Below are 21973 nucleotides of genomic sequence, written 5' to 3'. Positions count from 1 at the left end.
GTGCAGACATCTGAATTTCTAACTAATGGCCTCGCACCCCAAGTGGATGCTGAAACCGGTTTGTTGAGTTTGTAAGTAAGCCGAGTTTTAAAACTGATGCTGGTCTTCAACGTACCTACCAGGTTTGTATGCATTTGCAACGTTGTCTATCATTGGCTCCAGACTGGGTTACCTCAATGCCTTAGGTCTCAACTTAGCTGTTGTTCCAGGTCGCACACACAGTCTGCCTCATGACCCAGATTCCGCTCATATCAGCTTAAAGTATTTCATGTAGTACCCAGAGACCTGTATGGCTTGGTGCCCTCCTTTATGATGAGAGAATTGTTAGTAAAAGCATTCATGTGCCCTCTGGTCTTCAATTTAGGACCCCCTAGTTGTTCTGGGAGTTTAAGATATCATTTGTCTATCCATGCGGTAGGTTAACTGTAGATGCCAGCTTCCTTTGATGGGAGAGGAGCAGAAAAGGAAGTTCAGTGTCAGATACCACACATACGTCCTGGCAGATAAGCAGAACCAGTGAGTTGTTGCCCTTTGATAACTGATGATCTTCATGGCCATCTAATAGGGCATTCTGTACCGTGCAGAGGATAGAAACACAACTGTCTTAGATCCAGTAGGTTGTTGACTTTAGATAAGACTTAAAGAAAAAAAAACTTCAGATGAGGCTTTAAGTTGTTTGGTAGAGATCTCCTCCAATAACTTTAGGGATGCAGTCATGGTTGTTGATGTGTTGGTAATGAAATAACTCATTGGGTTCAACTTTTTGTTTTGTTTGGCAGTAGTTTGACTTTGGCAAGCTTGATAACTGAGGGAGCGAGGCTCGCACAAAGGATCATTTTACCAACATCTGGAAGTATTAATTCAGCACATGGTTTGGCCCATAAGAAGACTCCTCAAAGATCACTAGTCTTAGCTCTGCTTTCGAGTATATAGATTATTTTTGAAAACCTCTTTATGATTGGTAACTGAGAAGCTGCAGGAACAGCTTGGGACAGTTTATGATCAGAACTGGAAATGTTTCTGAATTTATTATTAGTTTTGTCCCCGTTAGTCAATTTTGGATTCAAGATCAAAGGTACTGTTACATGGACGATGGACAAAAGTTGGCAGGTTTCCATGGTAGAGGTTTTTGGAGATTTTCAAGAGTTCAACAGTTGTACTTACAGCTTTCATAACTTTTGGCGTACCATCTTTTGAGCCTCACGGGTGGTTGGTGGCCTCATCTACCATGGATTTTGTTTTTTTAAGGAGTTTGTCTTTGAAACATCTTATTTTCTTTTTTTAGACTATGACTTGCTTTATTAATTGGCCTGGCTTAGTAGTAAACCATTAGCTAACAAGGTATTTCAGCTTCATAGCTCGTGTTTTCAACCCAGTCGGACCCAGGTCAGACATTTGGACTTGTGAAAAGAAAGAAGTTGCTTACTGTAACTAAAGTTATCTAATGTTGGTATCTTTCATAGATTCCTACACTTGAACACATTCCCCATCTTCAGATTAGAAACCAGAGTTCTATGACACATTCAATGCTGGAGAAGTTGAGGTTATGGAGTGTAATGTATACCAAGGTAAATGGAAGCTAGTGGTATTCTCAACAATGCTGTGGAATCTTTGCTCACTAAAACGAATATATATTGCAACGGAAGGCAGTGTTAAGTATATGGCCATTCCTGTCAGTAGGACTTTGGAGCTGCAAATGAAGCCCTGGTGGTCCAATGAGGCAGTTAAGGAACTTGCTAAAATTTAGCAAAGTAGGCTAGTAAACTATTTTATAAAAGTTCTGGGGTAACCTGGAAGTATATAGTAAACCAAAACGACCTGTTCTAATGTGGCATTGTCCGTATAAAAATGTGCCATACATATCTCTTCTCTGCTGATCACTGCTTATTTTAGAAAACAGATCAGGAGGAAAAAAGCAGTTCTCATTTTTGTCCTTTAAACTGCAGCTGCAATTATGCTCTGTGAACTGCCTCCTTTCACCTGGTCTACCAATTCATGAAGCAAGCATTATGGGATCACAACTCAACTTTAATACCTCATTACTGTTGAGTAGCTTCTGCATTCCCTTATTACAGGTGACTAAAGGCATCACAACTCAACAGTAATAAGGACATTAGAGAGCATTTGTTTAAACTGTGATTGCAGGCTCACAAGTATTATAAAGTCTAAAGCTACAATTTGCATGGTCACGTTGCACATTCAGTCTGGGCAACAGAATATGGTTCTTGAATTTCTTGATGTTCGGAATCAATACAGTTGTATTTGGATACAAAAAACGTCTTATCTGTGCACAGTCTCGATATTAGCTGCACTGGTAGGGGACTGAGAAACAATAATTCGATATATATGTAGTTTATGTGGGAGCCAATGCAATGGGCCATACAGGTGCTTTCATCTGGGTCGACATGTTGCAATGGTATATTGGTTAGAAGGTGCAGGATGTGGAGTATGATCCGAACATTTCATCCATCCTTCGGAACCTGAGAGCACGTGTATTTTTAATACGTTCTTATCCTATTAGACTTTCATTTTAAGTAGTAGAAGTGATGCATATAGCTTCGTTATGTTGTGTTTGCATGGTGGAAGTTAAGAAAGCGGTTATCACTTTGTCTACTCCAGCATCTTGTAAAGCACGCTGGATGACACAAGTACAGTTGGATTGTGTTTTGTTACTCGCAGAACGTGCCGGCTACACAGCCTGCCTGTTGTAAGCATCCCACTGCTATCCTTATTAAGTATGCATCACGCCTTGAAATGATGCAAAAGGCTCTGCTGCACCCGATGATGGGCTGCATGACTTGCAACACTAAATAAAATTGAATCTCTCTCTCTCTATGTATATATATCTTTTTTTTTTTTTTTTTTTTAAAGTATTATTGGATTAGGTGAGATGTAAATACTTCAATTGGGAGGCAGTGTAGCATTCTTTCTAGGTCTAGAATTCTGAAACCCAGAGGCACCAGCTTTCCCTGTACACAATTAAGAGTTTGTGAGGATCAGGGAGCATGGTAGTGCAGGGTCCAAGCAGGAAAAGTCTGTGCTTCTGTGCATGACACTCTAGACCACGTCCTAGAAGGGGAAGACTAACATGCTCTAGCTAGGACTTGAGGTTATGTGTATGCAGTACGTCTGGGATGATGAGCGGGGTTCGCGCTCAAATAAATGCTTAACGACTCATGTTTGCATGGCAGCAAGAGGAGCCGCAAGGCTGTGACCTGCACAGGCGTGCGTTTCCGGGTTCAGCAGAAAATAACTGGAAGGTTTGGGAGCAACTGTTGGCCTTCCCCAGGTATTATTTGGATGACGAGCCATGGGATGTATCTACATGCTTTATAGTAGTACTTTAGCAGATATACTACAAGCAGCAATCCAAACATCCCGCCCTGACATTTACCTGCCACCTCCTGGTGAAGACAGAAAAGAATCCAGAAACACGTGTCCTGAAATAAAAAAAAAATATGACTGCACCTACTCTGGTGGTGGTGTGCTCACTCCTCTAATGATTTTTAGGCTTCTCCGGGAGGCACCCGGTTGACACGCCATAGGATGCTGGATTGTTTGGTTCCTTTCGATGCCACATTACCCAGGGCTTTAAAGCAGCAACCTGTGATAGTGTACACCTATAAAAGTGGGATCATCTTACTGAACAATTTCAGCAATGTACGTAATATGTGTCCATTGTAGTAACTGAACACGTGGTGTGCACCAATTGCACAACAGTGAGGAAAAAAAAAGTATTGTCCCATCCAGTGCGAGAGTGCCCAAGCCAAACGTGTCTATTCTACACAATATACGTAGCAAGCACTATCTCAGTACAAAAAGCACCCAGGATTAAAACGTGCACCATATCTTCACAATTCTGACCATTAAATAAAGTGCCCAGTGCACACATGAATGCCTAGCCATCTGATCATCCTACATAATACTAATCGAGTGCCCCTGCCTACAGAAGTGTACCAGTCTAAACCATGCAGAAGAAACCGCAACACGCTTATCAACAATTGTTTTTATTGTATCCAGGACAACTGCGGACAGTAACGAAAGAGGCTAAGCACTGAGCCACGCTGAGGTTCTAATAGTGCATGATGCTTTCATCTTCCTGACGTTCCATCTTCAACACTGGGATGGCTTGCACTGCCTTGCCTCGGTCAGTGGACACCCTATGGCTCTTCCGCATGGCAGATAAGTTTGTCCTCATCCTCCTCATTTTGAGGCAAGATTCCTTAAATAGTACAGAAGTACTTGTAGACAGCTTTCCATGTCCTTACCAGGCAATCTGCATACCTCAAGGAGCTTGATTTGTCTCCACTGGACGGAATGCAAGTACAGTTGAGTTTAGGACGTAGGAACTCTGGGGCATTGGGTTTTGCATGTAAAGTGTATCTGACAACAACATGATTTCTTGGACCATCAAGCAGTGGCCTTTCCAGGAGGCTAGGATGCAGTGGAAGGGCCTGTGGTTTCTTCTGACTCCTTTGAGGTTGACTGAGCTGCTGCAGCCTGCATCTTTAGCCAATGTTTGTAACGCTTTGTCTTCGGCCTCTCAAAGTTCACTACGTGCATTGGCATCCGAACCGTGTCAATTCCATTCACCTGGAAGCACATGCAGAAACAGCAGTTAGAGAGGAGATTACGGGGCAGCATTGGTCCACTTAATCAGCGCTCAGCAATCGCTTTTCACAATTATCAACCTGGTACAGCTGGCAAGGGCTGATGTAAGGCAAGCATTGATGTAAATGCTCATTTAAAACATAGGAAAACAGCAAATAACTAATGAACTAGGATGTTTCCTATGAAAACCTGATCCCTGCAAGATGCTGCCCACAAAAGCGAATAGGGTGCAATTCCACAAACACTGTAGCAGCCACTATAAACAAAGTGTAGAGATAATGGGGAGACCAATTCTCTGATAAGCAGGACACCAAAGAAATCCACTAGTGAATGAGTTGCAGGAGATTACTCCAATGAGGGACAGTTCAGATTGTCACTATTTCAACATTTTGGAATATCCTCCATCTTCAAGGAATTGCAGAATTTCCTGAGAAAAGGGGCACTGTGCAAATGTTTACATTAACTACGCGTGTGTCAAGTGCTGGTTTTCTGGGAAATGAATGCATAGTCTTCCTATTTTGCAAAACAAAAGCCGCCTATCTCTAGAGGCAGTACTAAGTGCCAGGTCTGGACAGAAATTCTAGCGCTGCTGCAAAAAATAATCCAGCTAGAAAGGAAAAAAAAATGAGTCAGAAAAAACTTCTAGCAGGTCAGGCCAAGCAGCAGACAAAGGATAGCAAATGGCAAGAAATTGGAGAAGCAGAGAATCCCCCCTGACCAACGATCAAACAATGCTTCAAGATCAATTACACTCGGTCTTCTTAACGTAACTCCTTTCAAATGGAAAAACAGAACATGTCATCATTCAAGGAGTAAGGTCATTTTGTACTAGAATTTAAAAAATATATATTTATAAGCAGATGTAAGGCAAATTATTAGGATGTGTATAGTAGGCTGCAATCCAGCGACTCTCGTAGTATAACTAACTTTATTCCAGGTTCCTACTGCAATACCTTCCCCGAGTGCGGCGCTCCGGTAAGATCCGACACATGCAGAGGAACAAGATCGCACTGGCTGCAGACACCGTTGCATCCTTGAGCTGAATCAAGCCCCGATGCTTGCCCGGCCCCAAATGGAGCCACAGCGACACTCACACAAGCAGCAGCATGGTCAGGACATTCTATTTACTGTGCAAGAATGAATATGGTAAACAAGAAGTCATGTTGAACAATGACTGCAACTTCATAGCAGCCCTAACGCTACTGCATCATACTGATTACGTGGGGCGAGGAATCAAGGCTGCAGAAAAAAATGTGGGTTGTGGGTTAAAACCAACCCCAGCATACCAGCAGACTTGCAAGATAGCAGCATACGTTAACCAACTTCATACAAAGGTTAGACTACTAGGACCAGATTGGAAACCACGGACACCTTATCCAAATCATACCAGCTCCATGATGATAGCTGTTCACAGGATGCCAGGGCATACACACTCTACCAAACAAGCTCCATCATATGCTTGACAACTGGCCAATGGGGTAAGAAGCTATCAAGTGACATGCTGGTGTAGCACAACAGTTTTGTGTCACCCAGGCTATTGACCTGCATGGATCACAGAAGAGGAATGACATGAAACACCTAGTTCTACCACACACGCATGTGATCAGAAATGGCCGTATTCTATCCCTTATCTTTCCACCCAATCCAGTAGGCATGCAGCATCATAAATACTTACTGTTACTTCACACCAGTACTCGCCCCATCTTGTTATTGGCTCCTCTGGCAGGGTCAGTGCATGCGGAGGCACGACGACTCCAAGCTGCAACAAAGCGAGAGCACTGAATACCAGGTACTACAAAGTCTGTTTAGACATAGGGGTGTAGTACTTCCTCCAACCGATTAACATTTCTTCCCAGAAAAAAAACATGTGCCTTAGGCCACCTACAAACCTGGAATCAGAGCCTATATACCATTTGCAGACATTAGTCAAAACCTAAAGCTTAAAAAGGGAGGAACAAGATATAGGAGAAACATGGACCAAGCAGACAGCCTACTTTTTCTAATCTTCTACAACTGTGAAATATCTTTCTTGTGTGAGGCTTTCTATGAACATTTTACAGGTTTGTCATTCCTATCCTCCAGAAATGTAATGGAACCGAAGCAGCCCTGCAGTTTATAGTTTAACTAGTTTTACTGAGAAAGTGGAAACATCCATCCTTCTAACATAACCAAACAGGCGGTACAGGAAGGAAAATAAAACAGTTTTACATTTATATTCCACCCAGATGACCAAAGAGATCAGAAGAAGCCAATGGAGCAGTCCTCAGGGAAGGAAAGAAAAAACTAAAGCACCAAAGACACACATTCCTGGCTCTGAAAGAAGAAAATGTGAGAACAGCCTCTATAAAATCCAGCTCTCTATACTATAGCAGTTTATGCAAGAATGTAATTTCCAATTTAGCTAGAATTGCTCAATCTTGCATCTTTTTTAATTATAATGCATAATGAGCATAAAGTAAAGACAACTGGGGAGGACCAGAGGAACTCGCCCTACAGCTGCACACTAGTTCTGCTTTGTAAGTGCTGTTAGTTTCCTATGCATACATAGGTTAGAGAACATGAAACAAGCAGATCACTTATTGATAGGAAGCTGGGTGGTATTTTACCATGGCATCTCAGTAGGCGATGTGTTCCATTTTACTGTATTCCATAGGCAACAGTTAATTAGCATTTCAAATTTGTTTTTAATTAGCATGCAAGCTTGGTTTTTAATAAGTATTCCACAGAGATAAATAGGGTACTTTTGGATAGAGACTTAGGTGCTTTCATTTTACATGAAATGTCAATAAGCTCTGCAGAGCAGCTATTTACTGATAGAGGTCAGCGCTGAAGAAATAGAAGTAGATACTGTAACTGTGACGTCTTATGTCACTATGGAGCAGGGCATCCAGACTACTATGGTTTAAGAGGACAGCAACAGAGTTGTGTTTGTTGGTCATCAGAATATATATTTAAGGACCAACTTTTCTACTGTACAAAGCATTTTTGTTTTACTAATAACTCTGGTGCTGTTTGACGAATCTTCACGAAATTTTCAAAACTACCACACAAGTTAGTTCAGCTGCTCCTGTCTGGAAATTTTAACGGTGATTCATCAAGCGGAGGCCAAGAAAAAGAGGGGAGGGGGTCCCAAAACACTATGTCTATGGGGATTTTGCAATCTTCAGACATGGCTAAAGCTTGAACCGCTGATTGTGCTTTTTGTGAAAATCTGTCCAGTAGTTTTGGGGTTACTAAAGGGAAAATACGAGAAATCAGCTGCAGGGCATCTGGGAGAAAAGGAAGGCCCGACAGGCTGGCCGCAACCTGTCAAAAAATTGCAGCCATCATTTTCTTTGTTGCTTGGCCCAGGAAGGGAAAAATTAAAGTGTGAAAACATATAAGGGGTCAGGATACATGTATTCTGATCCCATAGGACACACGAAGGGGCAAGAAAGTGCCCAAGTATTTTTTGATGTCCAATCTGCGAATCCACACAACGCTCAGCATGGTCCCCAATGTAACTTCGCAAATCATCCGTGGATCCAAAGCCCAATGAAGGGAAAAAAATGAAATAAATTACCACCCACCCACACACACACACACACACTGAACGCCCACCACGGAAGGCCAAAGGCTGTGCGCAGCATGCAATTGGGTGAATGAGGTCAACCCCCACTGGGCATGGCCAAAGGCCGTGTGCAACATTGGTTGTATTAATGTACAGTAATGATATATTACTTTACAGTATACACAAATACAAATTCACTGAAAAAAAACAAAGGTTACAGGAACGTTATAGGTAAGTTCACTTTTCTACCCACACAAAACCATAGAAATTCAGCAGTTATAGCTATACTTATAGTCTCGTCAGACACTTGAGTCAGAAAGTAACTTTAGGCTATGAGTTATAGTTTCTTAACATAAGTAGAACCATAAGCAAAATTCCTGTAACCTTTGGGTTTTGCAATATGCTTTTTTTCACTGAAAAAACCCAGGACTAAAAACATTTATTTTTTCTTTGGGGAGGCCGGCCGTGCAATAGCGTGAGCCAGATCAAGCATGGTCGAAATGCATCGAGGATTAAGGGGCATTCAATCTTTTTTGCTCACAGCACACCTGAGTGCACATTCTCACTGGGTGGGGGTTTCTGGAGTTTAAAAAAATATTTTGTAATATTATTTTGTATATATATATATATATATATATATATATATATATATATACATACATACACACACACATATATATATATACATATATACACACACACATATACATACAGCTAACTTAGGCTTTGACACCCATGGGCACATGCACTAGAGAAATGAGCACCAATACTCACATTTTTGAGGAACTGGCGGCAGACTATCTCCTTGTTCAATACCCATTTCACATTATTCTTCATTCCAACCTCAAAGTGGGCATTTTTCAGGTAGTTCACGGTCTGCAATTGCAAAAAAAGACTCCATCTTAGTGGTAAGGATGGATGGGCAGGGAGAATCATCACTGGTGATACTGCATCAGTTTCAAGCTGCCTGAAAGATAGGATGGCAATCACTGCTGAAGTCAGCGACTGTGTTAGTATAAAAAAAAATTAAAAAAAATATAGTGCTAAACTACCAAAGCTGCTCAGGGGCAATAATGTAAAGACAGAATGTTACTCTACAAATGACTTGCGACTGATGGAGCAGTAAGTCAGGGCTACGAGGGACACAAGGTTCGTCATTATTTGGCACTAGAATGTGTTCCGTCAACAACATTTTCTTAACAAAAACTACAATAGGAAGCAGAAGTCACTTTGTGGTGACCTGCAAGTACACAAAAGAGTACAAGGGACACAACTCAATGTATTTCTGTTTCACTCAGCTAAGTACATGCATCTGTTCTAATTCCACAGAATCCTATGAACCCGCCAGTCTACAAGACTTAAACTACGGTCCAAGAAAGAGCTGGGTCACAAAAGAAAAGTGTCAGGCAATTCATTAAGTTCAAATTCTTAAAAAAATATATCTTTGAAAAATAAGGAAATAAACACTGTTTTAATCTGTTGGAGGGCTTGCATAACTAAGACACAAAATTAAAGTAAACTGACCTAAAGAGATAACCCTAGATTGATTCAGATCAGAATCTTCCTCATCAGGAGATCAGGACTGAAGGATCAAGTATAAAGTAAAAGATACTCGTGTTAGTAAATGATGTCCTTCGAATCCTTCAGTCCTATGTATTGAATGTGATGGTCAACCCTTCAAGATAAAAGAAACGGGTGAAGGGCTCTTTAATAGCATGAAAGCCCAATACTGGGGCTCTGGTATTAAATGAAAATCCAGACATATCAAGGGTGCCAATTCCTCAGCTCTATCCTGCCCATGCTCACTTAGGTCCTCTCACTCACATGCTTTGTACATCTCCCCTCTAGTGCCAGCGCCCATAATAATATTTGCACTTCTGATAAATTAAGATTTTCGGTAACTGAGTGGATGAGAAACTGTAATAGAGACAGAGACTCTCTTCCTCGTTTTGTCCTCTGTAACATATTTTTATTATTGGGTCTTTACTTTGGACTTTTCTGATTGAGACGAGACACACATATCGTCTGCAAGATTGGATTCACAAGTCAGTCTTCTTCTTGATTATTAATATGGACCAAGGACATTTGGCACTTACAACTGTTTACAAATGGCCTCAAACAAATATTTACCTTGATAAATTAATATGTGATTGTATTTTGTAATATGAAATATGAAATGGAAGCACAATTTTCAAGAGAGAAAGATAAAGGCACTTTTTACGTTTGATGTTTTCAATAGGTAAAATTTATATTTTTGTAAATTAGTCTGCATAGTATAGAGTAATTACTAGATGTGATCTTTACTTCCCCTAAATAGTATATATATTAAACATATGTTTTATAAAAACAGCCATTTAACTATTAAAAACGAACAATCACTGAAATGTGTGAGCAATGGAAGAACTGACATCCATAACTCGCACAAGTCATGTAAACCATAAAGGGCACACCAAATGCAACACTCATGACCCCATCCTTACAGAAACAGATGCAATGACAAATGGTATAAATTATTCTATCATTCGCGTTATATATCTCATTACCCTTACCACTTCGACAGAGATAACTATGAAAGTAGTATCACTAACTGATTTGATTAGGTTTTGTTGTTTAATCACATCTGAGTTTTAGGAGTTGTTATTTATTACTATAAATATTATGAGGTCAAAAGCACTGCATGTGGTGTATGAGTTATGACCGGCCAGTTACCCTCATATTTTATTAGGGGATAGAGAAACTAGTTATGCCTTAAGGCACCAGGCACAACCAAAAGACCACCACACTTATATTGAATCAACTTCTCAATTGTGGGATTAAATAAACTTTGCTGTCAAAAGAGTGGTACAAGGCTGTCCTGAATGTGCTGTGTCAGATAAGATGTGAGCCAAGTGCGCTGCCTCGTTCTATCTACCTCTTTGCAGTCGTCTCAACTTAACTACATTCCTGTCTTTTTTAATACTTTCATTGAATCCATGCATTATCTGGAGAGGCACAATATTTTAGTCTTGGCTTGCCTACATTTGTAAAAACTGGCTGTGCACCAGACTGACTACACACAGAGAGAAAAACAGTGCACACCTTTATACCCATACGGCAGATGGGGGCTGCTCTATTTTAAGAGCACTTACAGACAATGCAAAGCTGAGCCGGAGAGCAGGAAGAACCACATCAATGATATTAAGGCACATGACTGTGTTATTGGAAGCCTTAGAAACAATCCCAGTTCACCATGCTTCTTCAAGGAGTTAACAGTCAAGTAGTTGATTACATTTTGGATTGCGATGCAAATCGTCCTCTTCAGACACGGAGTACAAAAGCAAATAGTCCAGACTCTTGCAAAGATGAAACAAACTTACTTTCAGCCCAGTCCATCAAGAAAGAAACTTGAGGTGCCTCGGTTTTCATGTAAACTCATGCAAAAGGCGTCACGAGAAATCTGAATCTACTCACTGCCCCAACTGAACTGAGTCAAAAAAATATAAAATAGTTTGAGCCTTGACAAGGCACATTTTTAGTGTGGAGCACGTGCACAAGCCAGCACCATGTTTTCTATGGGTGCCTGGAGTGAAGAATTCATTTTCAACCTCATCACGACAACTGCCAGGATGTTTTTTTGATGGCGAAGCAGCAGTGTCTTGAGGAGAAGTGGAGATGTCTTGAGGAAAGGGGTCTTTGGGTATTTAGACTTAGATGCTACAAATATTTTCTGTCGTGCAAATATTTGAATCAGAGAAAAATATTCATGATATCCAATTTGGGTCAGTATTGAGCCTGTGTGTGTAGAAGATGGAGTTTTTATTTAAGCAAGGATCGGGACAAGAAAGTGGGGCATTTAGCAATGGTGCTGGAACATAAGGCTGTCGACTGTGTGAAAAATATGCAGCCAGTCCCTACAAGTCAAGTCTAAATGTCAACCTTGTTTGTGGCGGGGGGGGACGCAGACATTTCAAAATCATTCCCTCAAAAAGGGTGTTTAGGGAACTACCTGAATATTTTATCTACAGGCTGTTAAAAACAATTTCTGGTTCTGGCAAACATGATCATTTATACATCTGTAGGAATCCAGGACTGCCACAATTTTGTCACTTTACAAAAAAAAATATTGCCAATGAGCAATATCTTTGAAGGGCTCGCAGCTCTCCAGAAGCATCTAAAACAACGGAGGATCTTCCGGAATACCATGCGCCAAGACAGTTGTTCCTTGTAGGGGTAAGGCATGGCCTGGAGCAAGTAACAGCCTTCCAGAACCAAATATACAGAATAAAAACAGCACACAAATAGCACGAGTCCTCAGTACAAGTATTCAGGGTAGAGTTGGGCAAAAAATAACTCTGGTGAACTGCACACATTTTCCAGAGATACTGGGAAGGTGCTTGATACCTGCGTCTGTACTACCCTGACTTCTAGCACAAGAAGATTTGAAGAGGACAGGAGATGCACAAAGGTTTATCCAAGTTTTAGCTTTATTTGATCTCAGCTTTACTGTAAAGATCTCATGGACACCTCAGATTGCAGTGCGACATCGAGATCTAGTGGCCACCTTGCGGGATTTCCATGATAAGCACTAGGCAACAATGTAATTAGATTAAAAATATAAAAATAAACCTACATAAATTATGTGACAATCCCAAAAAATTAGGTATGACTTCAGTCACTCTGGTCCAAGGTGTGAGAATATGTCCTTGTGGAAAATAGGAATCCGGCTGAGGAGGGCTAGTGGCTGGACAGCCTAAAGTCTGTGAATTAAAGACTTCTTTAGATTGTACAGTAAAAGAAAAAGAAGACTAACGCTCTTTTCTTTCTGGAAAGCAGTTTCATGACGCTCACATGAAGCACCCACAGACAAGTACCGAAAACACTAAAATGCTAGTGACCAAGGAAGTGCAAACGTAAGCCGGGGAAGTAAAGGATATAAAATGAAAGGAAATTCAGAGATTTATAAAAACAAAGTTTATTTAAAATAAATACTCTTCTTAGTGCCTAAGTTCAGAATGGAGCCAACATTTAAAATGTTATTTTAGGGGGGTTTCTGGGGAGAGTAATAAGAAATGTGAACAAAAGCTTTGTATTTAAAAATATTTTATATTCTGAGTTAGTGAGGTGCTGGCACAAGAGACTTCTTGTATAGAAGAACTGCACTTACCATTTCGCCGGTCCTGGTTTGCAGCCGGCCTTCTGATTTTCCCTCAAGGTGCAGCTAAACAAAAAAAAAATTATACATCGTGTGACAAAGTAATCAAGGCCAGTGGGAAGGATCTGAGCACTTCAGTTAGTAAAAACACACCTCCAGTGTACAAACAAATATCTCACTAAGAACTTTACAACTGTAACTAAACTACTGTATGAACAAATGTAACCGCAAACGCCTAACACACTGATCAAAGAAATCACTTGCCAGAAACAAAGCATCGTAACTACAGCCCCAACTCCCAGGATAAAAACAAACAAACAAAAATAAAAAAAACTCACTGACGAGTAAAAAAATTTGCACGCTGAAAAAAAACAAAAAATAAAAACACGTCAAACGGGTCCTACTAAGAATAAAAACAAATCTATATTGCCTCACCAACAACCGAAAACGAATACCACTGTTTGAAGAGCTCACTAGCCAGCAATGAATTTAAGTTGTCATGTTCTACGAAAAGTACAGAAACCAGAGATTTCGAATTTATTTTCACTTGTCCGGCAATAAAGCTTTGAAGCTCAAGATCCATCTATTCTGGACACATTTAACTTTAGCATTTCATTTCACACATCGTTTGCCTAAGTTCTTACTACAGTTTACTGAACTTGGCCCCACAGTAGCAAAACAAAGCCCTCTTTAAATTAAACCTGCCTCTAGTCTCAGTTTTCACATCTGTGCAAGTTTATTTCTCGTTTTAACTTTGATCATCCATTGTCCGCTCACTTTAATCATTCCGGTGGACAATGCTCCAATGGAAATGGGAGTGGTGGAAGAATAAGCAGCTCAAGGAATTGAGAGAATTAGATATTTGATTTAGGAAATTAAAAATAAATTAAATGCGACAACAAATTCTTTTGAATTAAGGACTAATTATTACTGTGTACTCTGTAGTAAGGGTTAACTCTGTTACAGGGAGCGATGCAATCTGGACTTTGTAAATCTACAGTAACAGTTAGATGGATGAATCAAATAGAGGGGTAGTACACAGTACAATGTTAGGTTTAAGCGAAGTGAGTGGAGCACTACTGCAATCACAGCCAACAATAGCCGCCCTCCTCGCAAATACCTGATCAGCAGCTTGAAAACAATGAGAATCCAATTCTGTCCCAACCACAAAGTCTCTTGAGCAATGCAGGTGCAAGTGCGCCCAATAACCGTTCCAGAAAAGACCCTTTTCAGGAGGCAGCGTTTGACTGCCACACCTCACCTACCATAAGTGCTGCTCATGTATCATTGGTTGCTTTCACCCAAAAAGGCACAGTCTGTTTGGGTGTCTTGGGACAAAGATTGGACCCCCCCCCCCACCACCGCCACCCCCTGGGGTAGGACAGGTCCCACCCATCTTCATAATCAGATGCCCCTCTCAGTAGAGCTGGGGGAATCTTTCACAGCCCATGCAGGTTGCTCTACTCGACTACAGGTCCAACCCTTAGGAGCTCCTCACGCAGAGGTATGAAACGCCCCATTTATAACTCTTAGTGCAGCTATGATCCTCCTCTAGTGATCACCACTGAGCAAGACTAGCAAACTCTCCATAACACACCACTGAGCAGAGAAATCGGAACTCACATGCAACGCCTTTCTGTAGGGTTGGTGTACCTACTCCCTCTGACCTATGAAGAGCATCCAGGGTCAAGTCCTAACTGGCCATCAAATCTACCTGAGTAGTACCCCTGAAACACCCCTGGGAAAGAGGTGCAGAGTGACTAACAGTAGGCAACAGCATTTCCGAAAAGAGACCCAAGCCATACTTTCTTTTCCTCTTCAAACTGCTTCTTGTTTTCTGGAGATGGATACACAGCCAGCCCTTGAGGAATGAGTTTGTTTCGCCCAATTGACTTCTTCACTAATACAGTGTCCCCACGGCTCCCCAGACCTGTGAAAGGAGACATAAACAAATCCCACTACAGTCAAACCCTCAAACTACATACTGCATGTTAAGGTCAAGAAGACATATTTATAGAACAAACATTGGCAAAGCCAAAAGGTCTTGCCTTTAAAATGTGATGAACTTCTCTGACTTTACCAATGTTTGTCTGTAAGGTACTATTAAAAAGTATAGAAAAGAATTCCAAAATACAGGAGAAAAAGCAAACATATCGTACGCTGTCTCAAAACTGAAAACACTGAATTTGGTGTGCAATCTTTATAAATGGCATTTTTTTTCCAAATACTTTTCACTTGAGACTGAACAGAATTTAAAAATAATAAAGTTTCTGAATGAAGAGAAACTGCTTCCCAAAGCCTAATTTATTTTCCAAAGGATCAGTTATTTGACCCCCTATAGTTGCCCAGAAGATTTATGGGGCTCCAGGAGGAGTGTCATGCTACGTACACCTTAGCAGATGCCAGCTGAGTGAGTGCAGTGGAAGGTCTTTTCCCCAGTGCCATAAAAGCATTTGTGTGTCAAAGCATGTGCTTTCATGCAACAAGTAGAATGCAGGAGATTAAATAAAAACAACCTCTAAAGTCTGTCCATCAGCAATACCCCATGTTCATGGGTGGGACAAAGACAAGAAGGCAAGCCATTGAGTAAGAAGCAAGCAAATGAGAGTGACAAAGCCAACCAATGGGAAGCAATAGGCGGGCTGTAAGCCTATTGTAAGTTCATAGGAAGACTTTTGCTATTTGTAAACTTTTAAACGCATCTTATCAAATACATATCAATACACTCCAGGAGAAAAGTAATGCTGCTTTGCCTATTGCTTTGTAGTGTATTTTGAGAAAGTGAGACAGCCATGTCTTCCTGGATGCTTGAAAGATCAGCTGTGACATATATGAGGGCCTCATTTAAGATTCCAATCTTGTGTCTACAACCCTTTTGTACAAAGGTCTGTACTCCTGTTCTATTATGTACTATTATGCGTCTTATTATTACTAGGTTTGTGATTTGCTAATGCTCCTTTAAACCATCTGCATTGTTGCGTTTTTACAAAAAGGAACTATACTTAACAGCAATGCAGTTCCAGGTGCAACCTAACCCGATTGGTGTGATGGGACAACCTCACTGGGTCTTTTGCCACCAATGCCAGTCAAAGGCAGGAGATCACTGCAATCAGTGAGAACACAACCACATTTTCATGGGGAAAGAAAGAACTAAAGCCAACTACTCAAGCAGGGGACTCAGAATGGACAAACGGGCCCTTTATCAAATTCTTGGACATTAGCTGACTAGCCTTCTGCAGTATCCAAGCGGCATCCCTACTTAGTGATCCTGCAAGCAAGCTGTTGAACTCTTAAGCAAAGGCAGAATACAGAGAGCCTTTTTTGGTAGGTGTTGCTAAGGTTTAAGTTCTGCCTTACTGCAAACGAGACTGAATGCTGCAGAAAACCTTGTTGCCAGCCTCTCCTATGAGAGATTCAGCAAGATTATGCTGGCTGACCATGTATTAACAATAACTGTAACGTGCCCAGGAAATTAAAAATCAAACGATCCATATTAGACACCTTGTTATTCAAGTAACATAAACCCCTAAGGACAGATTCTTATAAACAGAGGAAAAAACTAAACATTTATTTTTAAAGGGTGGGATATAAGCCCCCCCTTCACAATTAGGAATATTAATACAATTCAAATGTTCCTTTTGCTGCAATTTAGTTTCAGTCCTCAGTATCTTAAGTTCCAGACACACTTCTGTGCACTTTACCACAGCTGATGTATATATCACCTAGAAAACCAGTTTGTGTGGAACTAAACTCAATGGAGGAATAGGTGCTGCCTGGTTTTACGCTTCAATTGTATCTAGGCCCAGTGGTAGAAATGACCATCCTTGAAATTGCTTTGGACAGTGACTAGACCTGTACCATTATTCAGATCGGTATTTCCTCTACTCATTGTTCTTTAAAATGGCATATAAAGATGCGGGGGACATGTTTACTCACACTGCCGGCCACTTGCAAATTCATTACAAGTTACTTTGTAGGCCTATATTAGTTAAGGCTTAAATTTAGATCTGAGGGAAACAAAATAGTTCTCCAATTTCCTCAGGTAAACCTAAACCAAGAGAAGAACCAACTAATGCAATGTCCTCCTTCACAGAGATAACTTAGTGGGGAGAATGCAAACAGTGAATTATCCTGCAGGATCCATAAAACTGATGAGTTTGCATTATCGTCCATCTCTCTATCACCCCATAGTTTTTTAAAACTAATCTAGAGATTTACTTAGAGGCATTTTATTTCAGAAAAATAATTATAGACCTTTTTTGACTTTTCAAAGGCTAATTATTTGCATTATTTTATGATCAGCTATTAGGATCCGAACTTAGACACTAAACTCAGTTATGCGGGGATGTTTAAATCAAATGTTGGCTGAACTGTCCAAAGTATGTTTCTTCTGCTTATGATTCATTTAAATTGAAAGAGTTCAGGACGTAATTAAAGCATGAATTTCTTAAGTATGGATTTAGATCTAGCGAAGTTTGAATCAGCATAGAATAATAATTCAATAAGTTAATAAAGCAAACTCTCTGAACATAACATTTTCTATTTTAACAAGCTATATTACACTCCTGAATCCAAAATGTGTTCAAGATGCTTCAGGTGTGACTATGAAAGCGATACCAATCAAAGCCAGAATCCATTCTGGATATCAGTATTTGCTAAAATTGTCGATATATTGTAGGAAGTTGGTAAAGTGGAAATTGGTCAGATATTTGAGAAGGAAATGGCAGATTCTAGACTATTCTATTTTTATAGCAACAATTTAGCTCAAGTATGTGCTATTAGACTTTGGGGACAAGCTACGGCGCACACACGAATGAACAAGATTGTACATGGAAACTATTTATCTCTAGGGAGCTAAAATATAAAATCATAAAGGAGCAGGTCCTTAGATACAATAAGAAGGTGTTTCTTGATATAAATGAATTTAAATATTTTGAATTTGGTTCATAGCTTACAAAAAATATGCGAATTTAAGAAGCCTGAAAGATAAAACTCCTTCACATCTGTAGTTTAGGCACTGTACATTTTTTTATTTTTTTTTACAGAGTTGGAAACATTTATACTCAGTATATTATTTGAGTTTTGTGCTGTAATCATAATGTGGTGAAAATAATAAAAATTGCTTGGAAGAACAAAATTCAGAGAAACAGGGATGCACTGCCCATCAAATGACAACTGGGTAAGATTGCGTCTTCTGGCTAGATCTCAAATAGACAATAGTCAATAATTGACGGTCTATCACTCATTCAATGCTTAGCAGAAAGTATATATTGGGACGACTGGACAAGCATTTCTTTTCATCGTTTGAAAAACAGATTACACCACACCAAGGACTACATCAAGAGTGCGGACTCACTCTTAACATTCTGGGTCAGGATCAGCTCCATCTTCTCTGGGGGCCGATGCTTTGTATCCTCAACCAGACGGTAGATACGATGTCTTCTTGGGTGAAGATAGGGTTCCTTTCCTTTGGGGGCCAGCGGGACCTGCCACCACCTTTCCACTATCACAGTACCCTGCAAAAATGATTTTTGTGTCAGAGGCACCTGCTTGCAAAGCACTGACTCAATTAGAAGAGCTCCCTTTCATATTAAAGTGAAAGACTTGCACTATAGTCAATTAAAACATTACAGAAACAAATGTGTATCTAACAAATAATAAAATATTTCCTTTGACAGAAAATATACAAAAATCTAAATTTTCATAGAAAGATTGTAGCTTTTCAAAATGTCTTTTTATTTCTAAAAGGCAAAGCGATATGCTAGACTCTAGCTTACCACTTTCTCTTTCTTGCTCCTAAATTGATTCTCTTGGTCTGATAAAAAAAGAGCATCCATTCATATTGTGCTTTTGGCGGGCTCAATTGAGTACTTTGGCTGTCCTTTTAAATTTTAGACTATGTTGTTTTTCTATTTGAGTTCCTCACTGAACCCCACAATTTTTTATTATCACACTTGAGGGGAGTTTACGCACTTATAAAAGTTCAAAGCTCTGTTGATCTTCTGCTCAAGATCACGATGCATGCTGTTGATAGCCTCCTTATATTATAGGGCTTTTGCTTAACTTGTTTGCCTGTACTTTATTTACATGCTTCTAGGGCAGGGGTCTTCAAACTGTGGGGGGGAGCTCAAGTGATCCCAGGGGGGGCGCCAGGCTCTGGCCAGCTAACATAAATCCATGATTTTGCTTTAAAATCGGGATTCCGCGTGTAAGATCATCGTGTGCACATACATTGTAGCAGTTATAGTCTGCAAACACAGCATGTGTGTAACATTGCCTTGGGGTGTTTTACCCTCCCCTTCCCACGGGAAGCATCCCCATTACTTGCGAGCTGACTGCTGTCTTTATTTCTCCTATCGCACAACAAAGATCTTCACACCACTAACTTTTCTTTCTCCGAATGAACTACAAATGTGCTTTAAAATTGGTTAAAGAACACCAGCGGTAAACAAGCATGCATTACTTGAAATATTCCAATAAAAAATACAAACAGGACATCTTGTTTACATCCTTAACGAAGTTTAAATATGATACACCAATAGTGCCTCTTTTAGACATTTCCGAGTTCAAGATATGTGGAAAATCTGAAAGTAATTTATAAAAAGGTAGAACAAACCACCACATGTTTTTTTTTACATTTCTGCAAAATTATGTTGTTGCTTTTGTAAAAGAGTCCCGTTCAATTTTAAGCATGCAATACTCTAAGGTTATGACATTACTTAGTGTGACATCACTTCATGTGACCTCACTGTGAATTGCATATGGCAGTTAGCCCCACCCCACCCTACTCCACTATTTTTGTCAGGAGGCCAAGTTTACCAGATCCGCGCATGATGAGCTGTTCCAATACAAATGTTTACTTGCATTCTGTGACATGTGGTCTTGTTTGTTCTATACAATAGGACTACAACTCCCATAATGCAAAGAAAAAGCCGACTCGCAACAGCTAGTCAAGTGTGGACCTAGGAAACTTGGCCAGGATCGCCACCATGTCGACGTTGAGTACTACTTTCCGTTTCGTACATTGTTTTCAGATCCATCTTCTCCTCTCATACCGCTGTCACGCACGCTGATAATCTAAGTGCCAGTGGTTATTTATCCTAATCTGCTAGCTACGTTCTATATTGGCCTCTCTACTTACCCTGCTCTGGGTCATGCTCAGCCCCCGCTCCCCCGTCACCCCTAGGTGGCTCAGCCCCCGCAGGAGCCCGCGGCCCAAGCCCTGCATTCCCCCGATGTACAGGTTCCTGCCGCAAGAAACAGCAATTCAACCAGAAAACATGCAGCTAAGAGGGTCGGGCGGCCACTGCACTCTAAGCACGAGAAACTGTAAACACTGAAGAAAGACGAAAGGTCTAACACACCACTAGAGCGCTAACTGGTATCATTGAGTCAGCTCGCTATAGGCGCCATATTGATGGACAAGCGGCTCCCTAATCATGATTTTTCCTGCGCAGAAGGCCCTCTTTACACCATAAAGTTTCTTGGGAGCCCGCTACCAACTGCACAGAAAGGATTTAAAGAGATGTATCTTCCTTCCACAGTGTAGTCATTAACATTTACGATCTTTTCCAGGCCCTGAACCTATGTTTAGATTATAGAATCTTTGGAATTGTACGTAGTGTTTTAAAAAGTATCTCTATATACAATGAGAGCATGGCATAAAAGGAAAGGGGTTCTGTTGGCCCCATACCACGAGACATATGCTATTATTCTATACTTTCAATGCAAAATATGATCCTATTTTACTGCTCTCTCTCTTACAGCTTTCTCATTACAATGCATGTTAGTGGGTAAGGTGCAGATGACATAATTTTGCAGCCCTTGGTCTTCTTTTAACAATCTGGTGCTTTCGGGGAGTTGTAGTCCCAGTCAGTGTTCGAAGTGCATTAAAAAAAAAGTATGGGGACTGTGATGCTGCACACAATCGGGTGGGGGTGAGTGAGCATGGGGCGTGGTCAAAGGCGTAGCTCCTCCACCCTGATCGTCCCCCCCCTCCCCTGCCAGCAGCAGCAGCTGCACAACTTTTATAATAAAACAATAATAAACTATGTTTATTATCGTTTTATAGTAAAAGGGACGGGCTATGGGGCTGTGACGAGCACGAAGAAGGAGTGCCCAGCACTCATCCTCAGTGCGCATGTATGTTTGGCCGGCTGTCGTGGGCCGGCCAAACACACATGCGCACTAGGCTCTCTTCAACCGGGCACTGTGTGTTGGAGACAGCAGACAGAGACTCCCACTCTGCCTTGGAGCGCCCTGGCAGGGCCAATCCGAATGATGCTGTCATGCTGCCAGCAGCATGAGCGCAGCGTACAGAATGGCCACAAGGCAGGCTGTGAGCCTGTGCCTGCAGCTGCAGTGAAGGCAAAAGGAGTGGCACAGTGGTGGCGATGGCGCTGATTCAGTTTTTTTTATTTTTTATTAATTTTTCTCTCCCCTGCCACACACCGCCCCTTGAACGCATCCCGAGCCGCTCCTGCAAAGGCAAGCTCAAAGGCAAAAATATTCTGTAACTTTTTTCTGTCTTTTACCTTCAGGAAACTACTTTTAAAATAACAAAGCTTATATCAAAATTAAATGCAAGTTTTGTAAATCAGTGGGGAAATTCACTATCGTACACCATGAAACCTCTATTAGTTAATGTACTGCACCAGAGAGCCACAGGATTGAATCCTGGT

At 40.8% G+C, this 21973-nt stretch overlaps 1 protein-coding gene across 1 annotated transcript; it reads right to left on the bottom strand.

Moving 5' to 3' along the window:
- Nucleotides 1–3991: 3991 nt before the first annotated feature.
- MRPL9 (mitochondrial ribosomal protein L9) lies at nucleotides 3992–20634 on the bottom strand. The gene is made up of 7 exons (XM_069218307.1): nucleotides 20434–20634; nucleotides 18649–18808; nucleotides 15098–15222; nucleotides 13305–13358; nucleotides 8936–9037; nucleotides 6287–6370; nucleotides 3992–4593 (listed from the first exon to the last, which is right to left on the bottom strand). Exons 1-7 carry the CDS (start codon nucleotides 20518–20520, stop codon nucleotides 4435–4437), a joined length of 771 nt encoding a protein of 256 aa, XP_069074408.1. The 5' UTR covers nucleotides 20521–20634; the 3' UTR covers nucleotides 3992–4434.
- Nucleotides 20635–21973: the final 1339 nt, after the last annotated feature.

Source organism: Pleurodeles waltl, chromosome 12 (genome assembly GCF_031143425.1).
Source record: "Pleurodeles waltl isolate 20211129_DDA chromosome 12, aPleWal1.hap1.20221129, whole genome shotgun sequence".
Lineage (NCBI taxonomy): Eukaryota > Metazoa > Chordata > Amphibia > Caudata > Salamandridae > Pleurodeles > Pleurodeles waltl.
This window is presented reverse-complemented; position numbering and strand designations above follow the sequence as displayed.

What these genes read in the sequence shown, in the direction of transcription:
- MRPL9 (XM_069218307.1), bottom strand. Translation starts at nt 20,520, where the DNA reads ATGCAGGGCTTGGGCCGCGGGCTCCTGCGGGGGCTGAGCCACCTAGGG. An exon ending in CCTGACCCAGAATGTTAAGA is followed by an intron (nt 15,223 to 18,648) that starts GTGAGTCCGCAC and finishes CTCCTTTCACAG; the next exon opens with GTCTGGGGAGCCGTGGGGAC. An exon ending in AAACCAGGACCGGCGAAATG is followed by an intron (nt 9,038 to 13,304) that starts GTAAGTGCAGTT and finishes TTGCAATTGCAG; the next exon opens with ACCGTGAACTACCTGAAAAA.